Source organism: Pseudorasbora parva, chromosome 19, assembly GCF_024679245.1.
Source record: "Pseudorasbora parva isolate DD20220531a chromosome 19, ASM2467924v1, whole genome shotgun sequence".
Taxonomy (NCBI): domain Eukaryota; kingdom Metazoa; phylum Chordata; class Actinopteri; order Cypriniformes; family Gobionidae; genus Pseudorasbora; species Pseudorasbora parva.
In genome coordinates, this window is record NC_090190.1 from 3,548,674 (window position 1) to 3,563,232 (window position 14,559).

The 14,559-nt window shown below is 38.7% G+C and overlaps 1 protein-coding gene across 2 annotated transcripts in view; it reads left to right on the forward strand.

Annotated features, from left to right (window-relative positions):
* The window catches only part of csmd3b (CUB and Sushi multiple domains 3b), a 500,836-nt gene that overhangs the window by 67,601 nt on the left and 418,676 nt on the right, over window positions 1-14,559 (forward strand). For both annotated transcript variants that reach the window (XM_067425814.1, XM_067425815.1), the window contains exon 3: window positions 5,318-5,430. In XM_067425814.1, coding sequence (XP_067281915.1) covers window positions 5,318-5,430 — 113 coding nt within the window. The remainder of the gene's footprint in view (window positions 1-5,317; window positions 5,431-14,559) is intronic.

Sequence of the window (14,559 nt, forward strand, 5' to 3'; positions counted from 1 at the left end):
CAGAATGACAGACATACAGACAGACAGACAGAATGACACACAGACAGACAGACAAACAGACAGAATGACAGCCAGACAGACAGAATGACAGCCAGACAGACAGAATGACAGACAGACATACAGAATGACAGACAGACAGATAGACAGACAGAATGACAGACAGACAGAATGACAGACAGACAGAATGACAGAATGACAGAAAGACAGACAGAATGACAGAATGACAGAAAGACAGACAGACAGAATGACAGACAGACAGAATGACAGACAGACAGACAGACAGAATGACAGAATGACAGACAGAATGACAGACAGACAGACAGACAGACAGACAGAATGACGGACGGACGGACGGACGGACGGAAGGAAGGAAGGAAGGAAGGAAGGAAGGAAGGAAGGAAGGAAGGAAGGAAGGAAGGAAGGAAGGAAGGAAGGAAGGAAGGAAGGACAGACAGATAGACAGACAGAATGACAGACAGACAGACAGAATGACAGACAGACAGACAGACAGACAGAATGACAGACAGACAGACAGAATGACGGACGGAAGGAAGGAAGGAAGGAAGGAAGGAAGGAAGGAAGGAAGGAAGGAAGGAAGGAAGGAAGGAAGGAAGGAAGGAAGGAAGGAAGGAAGGAAGGAAGGAAGGAAGGAAGGACAGATAGACAGACAGAATGACAGACAGACAGAATGACAGACAGACAGACAGACAGACAGACAGACAGACAGACAGACAGACAGACAGAATGACAGATGGACGGACGGACGGACAGAATGACAGACAGACAGACAGACAGAAAGAGAATGGAGAGAGAGGCTGACAGAGAGACAGAAACAGAGAAATCTCATCAAGGAAATAAATGAGTGTGAGTACGAGCGAGCATATTTGGTAAAATGTAATTACTGGATTAAAAGGAGGGGAATGCACATTAGGAATAAAGCAACATTAGAGGCAGGGGTGTAATGGTGTCTTTGCGGAAATGTTTCATGATCTCCAAGCAGTGGATCAAAGTGGGTTTTTTTCTCCTGGTAAACGGGATCTGGGTAATATTCTAGCATGTGGGAAGCTCTCATTTGACAGCAGAAATATAAATGAAATACAGACTGCCCTCTCCATTAAAAATGAGAAATGCGTTCTGAATCATTTAGTACATTGAATGGTCTTCCAAGACAAATACGTGTATAGTAGATGTCAAAAAATATTTGAGGACAAGTTAATGGAAACATTAATGGACAAAATTCATCTTTCTTTCCATTTAGGCATAGATATGGATATATTTGTGTTTTGTCACAATTTGTTTGGTTATTGTTTTAATATTGGAACATAAAGTAATTTCGGCATTTTCAAAGGTTAGTCTGTGAATTGTATTCCTACAAACTCTGAGAATTTCCATCTGAATTACCTACTTTTATTTTTTCATGAAATAATTTTATAATTCATTTTAAGCTTAAAAACATTTTGAATAAATCTTCCTTTACATTTTTTTCGCATTTCGCATTTCATTTAATAGTAAAATTATATCAAATTATAATGAACAATCATTACATATTATCATATTATAAATAAATGATTTTAAAAGAGTAAATAAAAAAATAGAGCTTCATAAAACATTATGTATAAATCTACAAATCACATAAACTAAATTGTCCAATAACGTTCAATTAAGATTTATACTAAATGTTTTATTAAATGTATTTTTACCCTTTTATTCATAATGTGAATAATATATAAGGATTTTCAATTCAATTTGATGGAATTTTGCTATTAACTCTTTCCCCCTATTATAATATATATTTTTAATGAATATCTGAGCATGCAATATATCAAAAGAACATTGTATTCTATATATATTCTATATATAGCTTCATGCTTTTCTTTTTTTTATCAACTTTTGAATATGGGTTAGTTTCATTAAAAAAAAGCAATATTTTAAACAAAAAGCTAAGAAAATCACGTTTTTGTGAAAGACTTGCTCGTCCTGAGTCCACATCTCATTCAGTAACATGATTTATAGGATGTTTAATGTTGATGATCATGTTATTTTTCATATGCATCTGCGTACATATGATTACTTGTTTTACTGCGTCTTCCTCATGTCCCCAGTCTGTATTCATTCAGATGATGCTTAATAGCGCCCCCTAGTGTCTAATGGTGAAAATACGTAAACCCGGAAAATTCCGTGTTTGGCCGGGAAGCGTTTTCTCACAAATAACGGAAGGGAAAGAGTTAATTGAAATGTGTGAATCTTGAAAAAAGGTAGGTGTGTGTGTGTGTGTGTGTGTGTGTGTGTGTGTGTGTGTGTGTGCCTGCTAATCCCTACGTTATGGGGACAGAATGTCCCCACAAAGATGGCAATATCCAAAATCCTTGTCCTTGTGGGGACATTTTTAGGTCCCCATGAGGAAAACATCTTATAAATCACACAGTAGGAGTTTTTTTGAGAAAGTAAAAATGCAGAATGTTTCCTGTGATGGGTAGGTTTAGGGGCAGTGTGTGTGTGTGTGTGTGTGTGTGTGTGTGTGTGTGTGTGTGTGTGTGTGTGTGTGTGTGTGTGATGGGTAGGTTTATGGGCAGGGGCAGTGTAAGGGGATAGGATGTACAGTTTGTACAGTATGAAATCCATTACGCCTATGGAAAGTCCCCATAAAACATGGAAACACGACGTGTGTGTGTGTGTGTGTGTGTGTGTGTGTGTGTGTGTGGGTGTGTGTGTGTGTGTGTGTGTGTGTGTGTGTGTGTGTGTTTGTGTATGTGTGTACATGAATTCATTGAAACCGCTGAGGTCCGCACACATTCCCTAACCCTTGAAATCCAAACAGCACTTAAGTTTAAGCTGTTTCTGTATCGCCCTTGAGCATTTTGAGGTCAAAGGTTTGATGCTAGAACACTATTGCCTACACAGGAGTCTTGTTTTCCGGCCAGTTTTCCGTTAAAGCGTCCTTTTAATCCTAACTCGAATGACAGGCTGGTTTTTGACCCTGTCAGTATGGTGCCTTTTAAAGTGTGCAGCGTGAGCTGATTGGTGGCTGGGAGCTTGAAGACAAGAGGAGTTTGCTGCATGTTCTCGGGCCAAACGCAGAATGTCCAAGCGATTTAAGCCCCGATGATCATCTAACGAGCGGCAGAGAGTCGAGGCTCCCGACTGTTTTGGCTGAGGGCAGAGTGAGGAGATAGATTTGTTCCAACTCACGCAGTCGTCGAAAAAAGCAGTTAGCGAAGCCCTTGGGGACGGACAGAGTCTGCGAACGGAGCTGCTGTTCCTTTTAAAGAACTCAAGCGCCACTGATCTCCAGCAACCTTTAAAACCGGATCCCGCAGTCCAGCTTGCGTACGTGCTTTAACTCATTCCCAAGACTGACACTGAGCAACACAAGAGCTCACATTTTGCTGTAATATTAAGCAAAAGCTAAACTTTTGTGGTTTCAATGGGCTTGTATTTTAAAAACTTTTTTGTTTTAAACCAGTTTACACTGCAAACTCTAACGCTCAAAACTATGAATTGATTTGAGTTGAGCTAACTCAAATTAAACACATTAGTTCAATCAAATACAAGTTTATGAGTATTGAGAACTTTCCTTTTCTTTTGAGTTCAGAAAACAGACACACTAGTCATCTGAATAGTTTCATTGTTTAAACTTCTTTTAATTTAGAAAAACTTAAAATGAAATGAAACTGTGCCTGGATTTCTAATTCCCAGCATGCTTTGCCATGACACCCAAAGAGAGAGTAAATGCTGAAATTAAGTGTTACATAATGTTTGTTTTTTAAATGCAAGATTAATGTTAATCTATTGTTATTGTTAACATTAATCAATGTTCAATCTCTATAGAGAGAGATTATTCTATGTTAAGATGCAATTGGGTCATGTGTGGATTTATATAAGATTTAGGAACATAGATCTTTGAATCCATTCTCTAACAGTCTTATAAGGTTTAAAGGTTAATATTATTAAATCAAAACTGCAATGTCCTGAGGATATTATGCATAGGCATTTATAAATATTTCAGCCTCACTGTGAGCTCATTAGCATAAACAAAAGAAATTCTCTCCATGTGACACACGTTAGCTGACACTTGCATATTTGAACACACACACACACACACACACACACACACACGGGCGCGCGCGTTTAAAAACCTTTGCGCGTCCTAATGTTGCTGACCTAGACGATTTTTTTAAACGGAGATAACCAGCAGCTCTGCTAACACACATTCCGTATGCAGAGTGTGTGTTTCGTCATGCGTTCTGCTGGTGGATTATAATGTCGCTGCTCTCTGGAGGCCCACAACCAGAGGTTTGGCGAAATGTCTTCTTTCCGTGCGCACGTAAGCATTGGGGATTATTCTGGAGCTTAAAGAAAGCAAGGAAGAAGTAATGTGCAATATTATGAGCACTTGGAGAATACAGGCTCATAAACATTGCCACATCCAATTAGTTTCACAATGTTTTTTATATTTGAGCCATGTTGTCATAAGCATTGGCCTTTTTAATTAGAAGCCTGTTTCCTCGTGTTATGTGTTATAGATCAGTTTGTGTCACTGAAGAAATAATACAAATGTTATGAAGCAATAGTTCAGCCTTTGATTCTCGATATTGCAAAAGTTTGGGATCTGTAAGATTAAAAAAAAAATCCCTCTTCTGCTCACCAAGGCTTCATTTATTTGATTAAAAAAAACAGTAAAATCTGTAATATTGTGAAATATTATTACAATTAAAAATAACTGTTTTCTATATTGTGAAGTGTAATTTATTCCTGTGATCAAAGCTGTATGATCCTCAAGAAACTTTTCTGATTATTATCTTCTTCAGATTTTTGTGGAATCCTTGATATAAAAAAAATCTGTATTTGAAATCGGGATCTTTAGTAACATTTTAAATGTCTTTACTGTCACATTTGATCCATTTATTGTGTCCTTGCTGAATAAATGTATTGATTTCTTATTTTTTTAAGTTTAAAACATTAGTTTATAAATAAATGATTGAGGACTGTAATAATGACGACCAGACTTTAACATTAAAATCATTTTATTTGATTAATTTTATTATTAAACATTGCATTTTTTATTATCAAACATTGCAAGTTTCATGGTCAGTAAATAATACATTTCAACTTCAACTTCATTTCATTTCTAAGTCAACTATTAGGGTAATTTTGACATGCCTTTCACGAAATCATCAGCATGGCAGTTTTACTATCACAAAAGTCTCAAAATGAACACCATGTGTGCAGTGAGTGCTGAAACCGCCCTAACGTGAGGCTGATACGTGTATAAGATCTTTGATTTCTAGCTTATGTTTTCTGTCTTTGCTCTCTGCAGGTTAACGGGTTTCCAGATCCCTCCTCCCATCACGAGCACTGGGTCCGTATTCTCCCTGAGACTCACCAGTGACTTCGCCGTGAGCGCGCACGGCTTCAAAATCTATTATGAAGGTAAAGATTCCAGTCCGTTCTACATCTTGTTACACTACATTGTCATTTAATGCATATATCAGATTCAGATGAAATCCACGGCATTAATTAAGAGCTGCTCTGCTTGGTGAGTTTAAGGCGATCTGTGCCAATCATAATTGTGTTTATTAAACCTCAGTGAAGAGGTGGCCTCTGATTAAAGACCTCATCACTCCCTATTAAACCTCATCAAATTACTGTCTTTTAGACACTTGCATCAAATTCCAGGAAGATGGCTTAGTGCATTATATCACTAGTTCATTAATTTTGCATGTTAACTAATGGATAGTGAAGGGTACATGCCTTCTTTCTCTTTATTGCATTAGTCTTGGGTTTTTTCCAGTTGCTTGGCTGTGCTTTTGAGCCTTCTAGTCTTATTTATGACCTACAAGCTGAGGGTTGGTTTGCTTGTTTGTTTGTTTATGTGTGTATTCAGGGCTTGACATTAACATTTTTGCTCAGCAGACACTGTTGCAAGTAGATTTCCAAAGTTACTAGCCACTCAGCATTTTCACTGGCCATAATTTTGACATCGATACCATGGGTAAAACTGCCATATGTTTAATACTATCTCATAATTCGGAAACAGGTATATTAGGCTGCTGTCACTTTAAGAGCTGACTTACATATCTGTTATACTGTTACACATGCGTTTTCTTTTTTCAACTGTTTGCAACTGACTGTGTTTACATGCCAAAATACTCACCAAGACCGGTATTTTGACATTATTTTGTGTGTATTTGACTGTTTATTTGACTGTGTCTTATCAGCCTTATCTGAAAACTCACATCACATGGCTTTAGAAAATGCTTCATAAAATGTATAGTTTTTTAAATGAAGCATGAGCTGACGTGTGGCTTCGCTTTATTGTGTGTCTATCTATGTTTGTTATGTTTGAGCTTATACACTTCCATGTTAATAACAGTCTGAGTAAGTCTGAGTCTTGAACTGTAAACTCTCAAGTTTTGGCTTTCTAAATGTTGGTTATGTATCTATTCAGAAGGACTTATTTCATTTATGCCCCACCAGCAAAAATTGGGTCAGGTGTAAATTGAAAAAGGTACCCGGCAAAGTGGCTAATAGGAAGGACCGCTTACACACACCACTGCTGAAATGTCAAGCCCCAGTGTAAAAACTATAAAAACCTGTAGTTAAATACATGCATTTATCAAGATTTATAAAAAATGAAAAAAAAGAAAGAAAAAAAAAACACTTTTCATACGGTTATGTATTACTTTGCTTTATGAGTATGAGTTTATATAACAGTGGTGTCTGTCCATTACATGCCTTCATAAGAGTGTGTCTCATGACACATATTACCTGTACAGCAGATTTGGGCTTTTATCTTCTTTTCTCATCAGGGTGTCTGTCGGCTGGATAAATGTGAGGAAATGCGTTCACTGCGCGTATGAGCTCTGGGAGTGAGGCGATGAGTGTGGTCCTGTGTCTTCCATTGCCTGATCTGAGTCACATGAAGAAGGCTGCGTCAGCCTGAAGCATCCTTTACTGTCGTTTCAGCGTCTCGGCCCGGTTGCCTCCCCTTCCCTTTGATTCATTTTTGGAGGGAAATGTGTCTCACTACTGCAGCGTCAAACTTCTTTTCTCAGAAAGCCGTGGGCCCTAATTCACTCTTCTACGCAGCTTAAGGGAAAGTGATTGTTAGTGCATAAGAAGTCAAATTTGGCTTAATTAAAAAGGGATTTCAAACTTTTTTTCAGCGCAATTTCAGGCTAGGTTGTTTAAACAAAGCTGCTTGGAATTTTAAGGAAAGTATTGAAATTAGGGCCGGGACTTTAACGCGTTAATTAAGATTAATTAACTACGGGACTTTAACGCGTTAATTAATTACGCAAAAAAAAAAAAAAAAATTAATCGCACTTATTTTTGCCCCGCGGAACGTTTTTCAATGAATGAGTTTTGACGGACCGATTATACTGGAACACCAACTAGCGCTCCGGAGTCACGACAACAACCATGAAAACAACAAACCATAGTGAACATGAACGAAGAAGCTGATGAGACCGCTTTGCTTGGCCCCGTGGATGGAAAATTTAGTTTTAAAAAACGAAATGATGGAAGCGTCGACAAGAGCATGGTTGTGTGCAAGCTATACAACAGGGGTATCCAAAGTCGGTCCTGGAGGGCCACTGACGTCCTGCAGAGTTTAGCTCCTGCCTCAATACACTGCTAAAGTTTCTAGTATGCCTAATAAGACCTTAATGAGCTGGTACAGGTGTGTTTAATTGGGGTTAGAGCTAAACTCAGCAGAACAGTGGCCCTCCAGGAGCAGGATTGGACACCCCTGCTATACAACAAGGAATTAGCGTATCACCGCAGCACATCGAGCCTCAAATATCACAAATATGCTTTTGCTACACTTAATGGCAAACATTGCGCTGGTCTGCTGGACTGAAATAAATAAACAATATTTTGTTGATTAAGCTTATGTATTCAGTCATTATTCAATGGTATACTAAAAATACATGTGAAAAATTACTTCTCATTGTTCTCAGGTAAAATATTTATATGCGATTAAAATGCGATTAATTTCGATTAATTAATTACAAAGCCTCTAATTAATTAGATTAATTTTTTTAATCGAGTCCCGGCCCTAATTGAAATTATTATAATTTATTTTTAAGAAACATCAATTTATGATGTTATTAATAGTGCACTTAAAATGGGCCATTTGAGGATATCAAGATGCATTTTTTCTTTCTAAACATCATTATTATTACTACTATCATTGTGATATTATGAATCTTTTCACTGAGAGTTTAATACTTGATGCTCTCAAAGTCACAGTAAAACATACTTATGGTTTTTATGAAAGCTTTTAACTGAGCAGTTTATTTTCTTCCTTCTTTTAAAATATGCTTATAAAAGACTCAAGTACAGCGACTGACCTTCATGTTTGAGAATGTAATCTTCATATAGAGAAAGTAATCTTTATGTGAGACTCCCAGTGATAAGCAGTGTGTGTTGTGTTCGGATTGTGAAATGTAATTGGTTCAAATCACACTCCACATATCCGTATCATCAGCTAGTTTTGATTGGCTGGGATTTTGTCATGTCATGCTGAATTTTAGTCCTCAGTGTGGGCAGACTAATTACTCTTCTCTTGATAGTTAGTGCACATTGTCCATCTGGTGCATAGAAAACAACTAGAGCGATCATAACTTATAATAATGTGCTGTTTGTATTTTCACAAAAAACTCCAAAATCAGTAGATATTCAACATCAAGCAGAAATTCAGCTGGAGACGTGAAGTATGTACTTTCCTGCGGGTTTGCATAATCAAATGTTTCATAACGTGGACAGCAGTTCCGTATGCATAGCCTCATCAAGCAGTCTGTCCCAGAAATACTTGCTTGAATAAACTTTCATGCCGAGCAGAGCAGAGCAGAGCTCCTGGTATGATCTTAATGATTCAACATGGGTTGGATGGAGGATGAGGTTGGTCAGTGACTAGAGGATAGATGGATGCGAGTGTTTCTTGAGAGGATGCGGATACATTCTCTTACACTTACACTTACACATGGCCCCTTCAAGAACTCTGGATAGAAATGACGAATGCTTGCCAGCTCTTTATTTTCATCAAACATTTAAGCAATCTTTATTTTACATGAGTAGCTGTACCCGAGTTTAGTGGCTAAAACTTGCTCGCATCGTGTTGCATCGCTTGCACTCGTGTTTGCGTGCATTGTGAACGATGCCATTTGACCACTCTGTCCCATTTCCTCATCTGCCTCTGAATTAAACATTGGCAAAAGCATGTTAAATGATAGGCTAAATGAAAGACATTTTTCCCTGACGCCCTGATTCCTCAGTGTCACATGATCCTTCAGAAATCATTGTAAAATGCTGATTTGCTGGTTAATTAACATCTCTGATTATTGTTATCAATGTTGTAGACAGTTGTGCGGCATCCTAAATTAATAAAACATTATCAGAAAGAACAGCATCGATGTGAAATATTTGGTATCATTATAAATATCTTTAAATGTCACTTTGGATTCGTGCTAAATGTAAACCCGAATAAGTTGGCAAAACTCAAAAAGTAAGCAGAACTTGCAGATTTTTATGTTGTATACATACATTTGAATTACTATTTGAGTAAGCTAATGTTTCCTTTTAACTTAAAATGATCATGTAATCTCAATTTGAACATTTTTAGTATTGGAAACTTGGCTAGCTTTAACAAGCTAGTTTAATAAATACTACCTTGCTAATTAGCGACACAATGCTTTGATAGCATTAGCATTGCATAGCACTTGCTGAATGAGGACAGCGATATATAAAAAATTAACCAAAATCTGTTCTCAAACTAAGCTCATGCTCCACTCATCACCAACTTAACAGAAACTCTTCTAAACAAGCATAACAAACCATTGAAGCAGAGCTTGTTTAAGATTAAACATTCGCCGTATCCGGTCGGCAAAACTCCGAACACATCTTCCCTTAAGAATGACTTCAGTGCTGTTCTTTGTTCTTTTCTCAGAGAAAAGCTCAACTCCAAGTCTTCCAGAGTCGCGGTCAAAGCAGATTCAAAAGACCGCCGCCGTTCGCCAGTTTCTGTGTTTACTAGAAGCACGCAAACGCAACTCGGCCGTCATCATTATGGCCCCGCCCACCGACTCTATACACGATGTGATTGGCCTGGCAAGAGTTAGGCAAATACTCAGAAGGGTATTGAGAGTTGCTAGATGACACTCGCGGGCAGATTAGATTTGCTGCCGCAAGGGTGTGTCTAGATTTCTAGGCTAGAGAACCTCCAGATCAAAACACGGGCGAAGAAGAATCAGAAACAAGTGATCTCATATGTAATCATATGCATATGTAAAATAACACAATCATCAACATTAAATAAATCAAGACGGCGTAATGTTACTGAATGAATGTCGCCCAGGGCGAGCTCTAGGACTGTGAAGCTTTGGGGTGTTGATGGACTCCATCTACTCCATCTGTGTTTTGATCATCTTTCTGAATTTGATTCGGATGTAATCTTTAACAAAAACAAGGTTTCTCAGTGTTGAAAGCAATTTTTAATTTTAAAAGCAGAGTTCTTTCTTTTGATATATTGTATGTTCAGATATTCATACAACAAAATATTCTGGGGGCTGTGAAACTTTTGTGAAAATGATAAAAATTACTTGTGCTGACTGGCAACTTTTTAAAACAAACCGAAAGAGTTAACAAAGAGTTTCCTGGTTTCCTGACGACTAGTGACAGTGTGTTCTGGGATCGCATTCCCTCTTTTATCCTGTGGCATACAACAAATGGAATGAGATATTCTTGTCTTCTTGCACCATGGACCACCAGCGATTGCGTGATTCTCTCCAAACGTCTCTTGCATTCAGATGGGAAATGTTGAATACGTTTAAAAACAGATGACGGAAGGAGAAAAACATGCACTAACAGCTAAAAAAACTTGCGTATGTTTCCTGAAGGATTTTGAAATCATTCTTTTTCCGAGCCGTGACAAATAGACAGTTATCTAAGGGCGGTGTGGGTGTAGAACATGTTGATTTCAAAGACACTACTCTGTCACAGGGGAAAGCAGCTTCTCTGAGAGGAAGTCAGCAGTTCTACTCCTGCTCCTGTAAACACATGCCTGAAGCTATTGTTCTCATGAGGGCCGGCACAGGTAGAATATATCTTACAACATCCACGCGAAGTCTGGCAACCTCGAGAAGCTCTCATGAGCTGAAGCAAATCACTGTAGTTCACTGCTTCACTCCTACAGAAGAACCTCTTGCACACGTCTACAGGACCTCAGAGACCTTCTGAACGTTGAGGTTTTTGTTCAGTATATGAATATTAACGTGCGTTTTATTATTAATGGTGTACGCTAGCTTTATTAAAAATGTATTCTGAGCTAAAGGGGATATCTAAGCAAGTGTTTTGCGTTCCCCGCGGCCCTCAGGTTTATAGCTCTCCTGTAGAAACAACATTTTCATGTCATAATGTCATTGAAAAAGCTCTTCGCAAGTAGGGCTGTTAGATTCGGTTTCCAGATTTTGTTGATTCCAAGTAGCTTCCAGACTAATTTTCACGATTGTTTTAAATGAAGTGAGATAATAAACACATTATTCTTTACACAATTATGATTAATAGTATGAACGTAAAATATTGTTAATCTGCTGTTTTCCACCTTGTTGGCAGAGGCTGTTTACACTAACGTCTGGTTGGGCCAGACCATCTTACAGAAGACACTGGATTGTTAAAGGGTTAGTTTACCCAAAAATTTAAATTAATTGTATATGACATTCTTCTTTCAGATGAATAAAATCAGAATTACATTTAAAAAGTCCTGGCTAATCCAAGCTTTATAATGGCAGTGAATGTGTGTTTTTGAAGTCCATAAAAGTGCATCTGTCTGTCATTTAATGTGCTCCACATGTTAAATTATCTAGCGTCCAGCCGATCGCCTTCCGCATTGAACTTATGGAACAAGTGTAGCGCCTCCCGCAGTTCAAAATGCTTATGTTACATCCGATGAGCGTAGCTGGTATGCAATGTCGTCTGACTCTTTATTAACTTCAGAAGTCCCTTGTTAATTATGAATATAAATAGCATGTAACAACTATTTACACTTATTGCAAAGACATTTTTTACACGGTGTAAATTGTATCTATTGCAAAGAAAATATGCTTTTTTTAAATTTATCTGTTTTATGGTGTTTTGACTTTTTTGAATTAATCTGTTGAGTGAACAATCAAAAGAATCAATGATATACTCAAAGATACACCACCTACTGGTGCAATCAAAGAAAAGATAAAGTCACTGAATGAAACAGAAATTGAATCTGAATGATTTTTTATTTATTTTTTGCTGTACCATTAGAAGAAAAAAAACACTTGATTCAGTGTGATAAATCAAAATCCCTTAAAGTGTAGTACTTTAGAAATCTAGGTAATACGGTTGAGTTAATTATAATAATAATAATTTGTTACATTTATATAGCGCTTTTTCTTGGCACTCAAAGCGCTTTACGTAGAAGGGGGGAATCTCCTTAACTACCACCAATGTGCAGCACCCACCTGGATGATGCGACGGCAGCCATATTGCGCCAGAACGCTCACCACACACCAGCTGATTGGTGGAGAGGAGACATTAAGCCAATCAGAATACGGGGATGATTAGGAGGCCATGATGGACAGGGGCCAATGGTCAAATTTAGCCAGGATCACTGGGTTGCACCCCTACTCTTTATCAAAGGACATCCTGGGATTTTTAATGACCACAGAGAGTCGGGACCTCGGTTTAACGTCTCATACAGTATAGTGTCCCCATCACTATATCAGGGCATTAGGACCCACACAGACCACAGGGTGAGCGCCCCCTGCTGGGCTCACTAACGCCTCTACCAGCAGCTCCTGCTTTTCCCAGTTGGTCTCCCATCCAGGTACTGACCAGGCTCAGCCCTGCTTAGCTTCAGTGGGAAACCGGTTTTGGCCTGCAGGGTGATATGGCTGCTGGAGTTCAGGACAGACCCACAAAGTTAGAAGTCCCGTTCTCCTGGCAACCACCAAACCCAGACTCGTCCATGTGATTGTCAGACTGAAGCGTGATTGGTAACTCAGAGAACACGTCACACTGCTCTAGAGTACAGTGGCGGCTGCTTTACTCCACTGCATCCCACGCTTTACATTGCATTTGTTGATGCAAGGCTTGGATGAGCTACTCGGCCATGGAAACCCATTCCATGAAGCCCTCTATGCACTGTTCTTGAGCTCATTTGAAGGACACAGAAGTTTGGAGGTCTGTAGCGATTGACTCTGCAGAAAGTTGCTGACTTCTCCGCACTGTGACCCTCAGCATGCACTGACCCCGTTCTGTGATTTTACGTGTCCTTTTACTTGAGCTGCTGTTGTTCCCAATCGCTTCCACTTTGTTATAATCCCACTAACAGTTGAGCGTGAAATATTTAGTAGTGAGTAAATTTCACGAATGGACTTATTGGACAGGTGTCAACCTATCACGGTACCACGCTTGAGTTCACTGAGCTCCTGAGAGTGACCCATTCTTTCACTAATGTGTGTAGAAGCGTCTGCAGGCCTAGTGTTTGATTTACACACCTGTGGCCATGAAGGGATTGAACACCGGAACTCAGTGATTTGGAGGGGCGTCCCAATACTTTTGGCAATAAGTGTATAGTACTTTAGTATTTTTGCTCATCATAATCATTTATTTATGCTTCCTTCAAATTCAATGGGCCCAGTTGAATTCTGTAGAAACGATCACAATATATTATAACCTCTCAAAAACCTCCCATGGAAAATGTGCTTGTAGACTTCTGTCCCCAGGAATCCAGAAAATGCTGGATTGATTTTCATGAGGATGGCATGAGATTATTGCGTAATGCTGACAAGTCATTTAACAGGACGCAGGCAGTTTAAAGCAAAAGCCTCGAGTGCATCTTTTCCACCTTTCTTCCGGATAAAGTGGGATTTCTTTTTCTTTTCTGTGCATAACACGTAATGAGTTTACAGCTGTTTGCGAGCACATTCACTTAATCAGGAAGATCTGCGCCATTGCCAAAGGTCCCAGGAAGTCATTGCTTTTGGTCTCCAGATTGTGTTTCCTTTTCAATTTGATGCTTTCCTGTTTGCCTGGAATATTTAATATCCTCGCTAATGACTATCCACCGCTGGCCTAACATGCATGTCTCCTCCAAGCGGAATTTCAGGTTGAAATTAATTGTATTAATTTACTCTGGCGTCTAACTTCAGGCTTATTTGTGAAGATCATTTCCCAGCGGTAATAGGGGCGCTGCTGCTTCATTATGAGTGCTACAGCTGACCTCGTCGGTCTCCTGTCACTTTACTTTGAGCGACAACAGACTGTCTCTCATACTTTATCATAATTAACAGTGAATTAATCAGAAGATGTTCAATAACCTGCCGTCTGCAGCTAAAGTGTTTAGAGGAACAGACTGTTTGGGAATGTGGCAGTGCTCTGATGATGACTGACAATGGTTATGGGTAATTCTGGAGATGTGAGGATATTATTAAAGCGAAGAATTGTGAATGATAGGTTGATGGTTAATGATATCATGATATCAGGCTAGATGGCTGCATATATGCCAATCATGATTTTGCTTTTCTT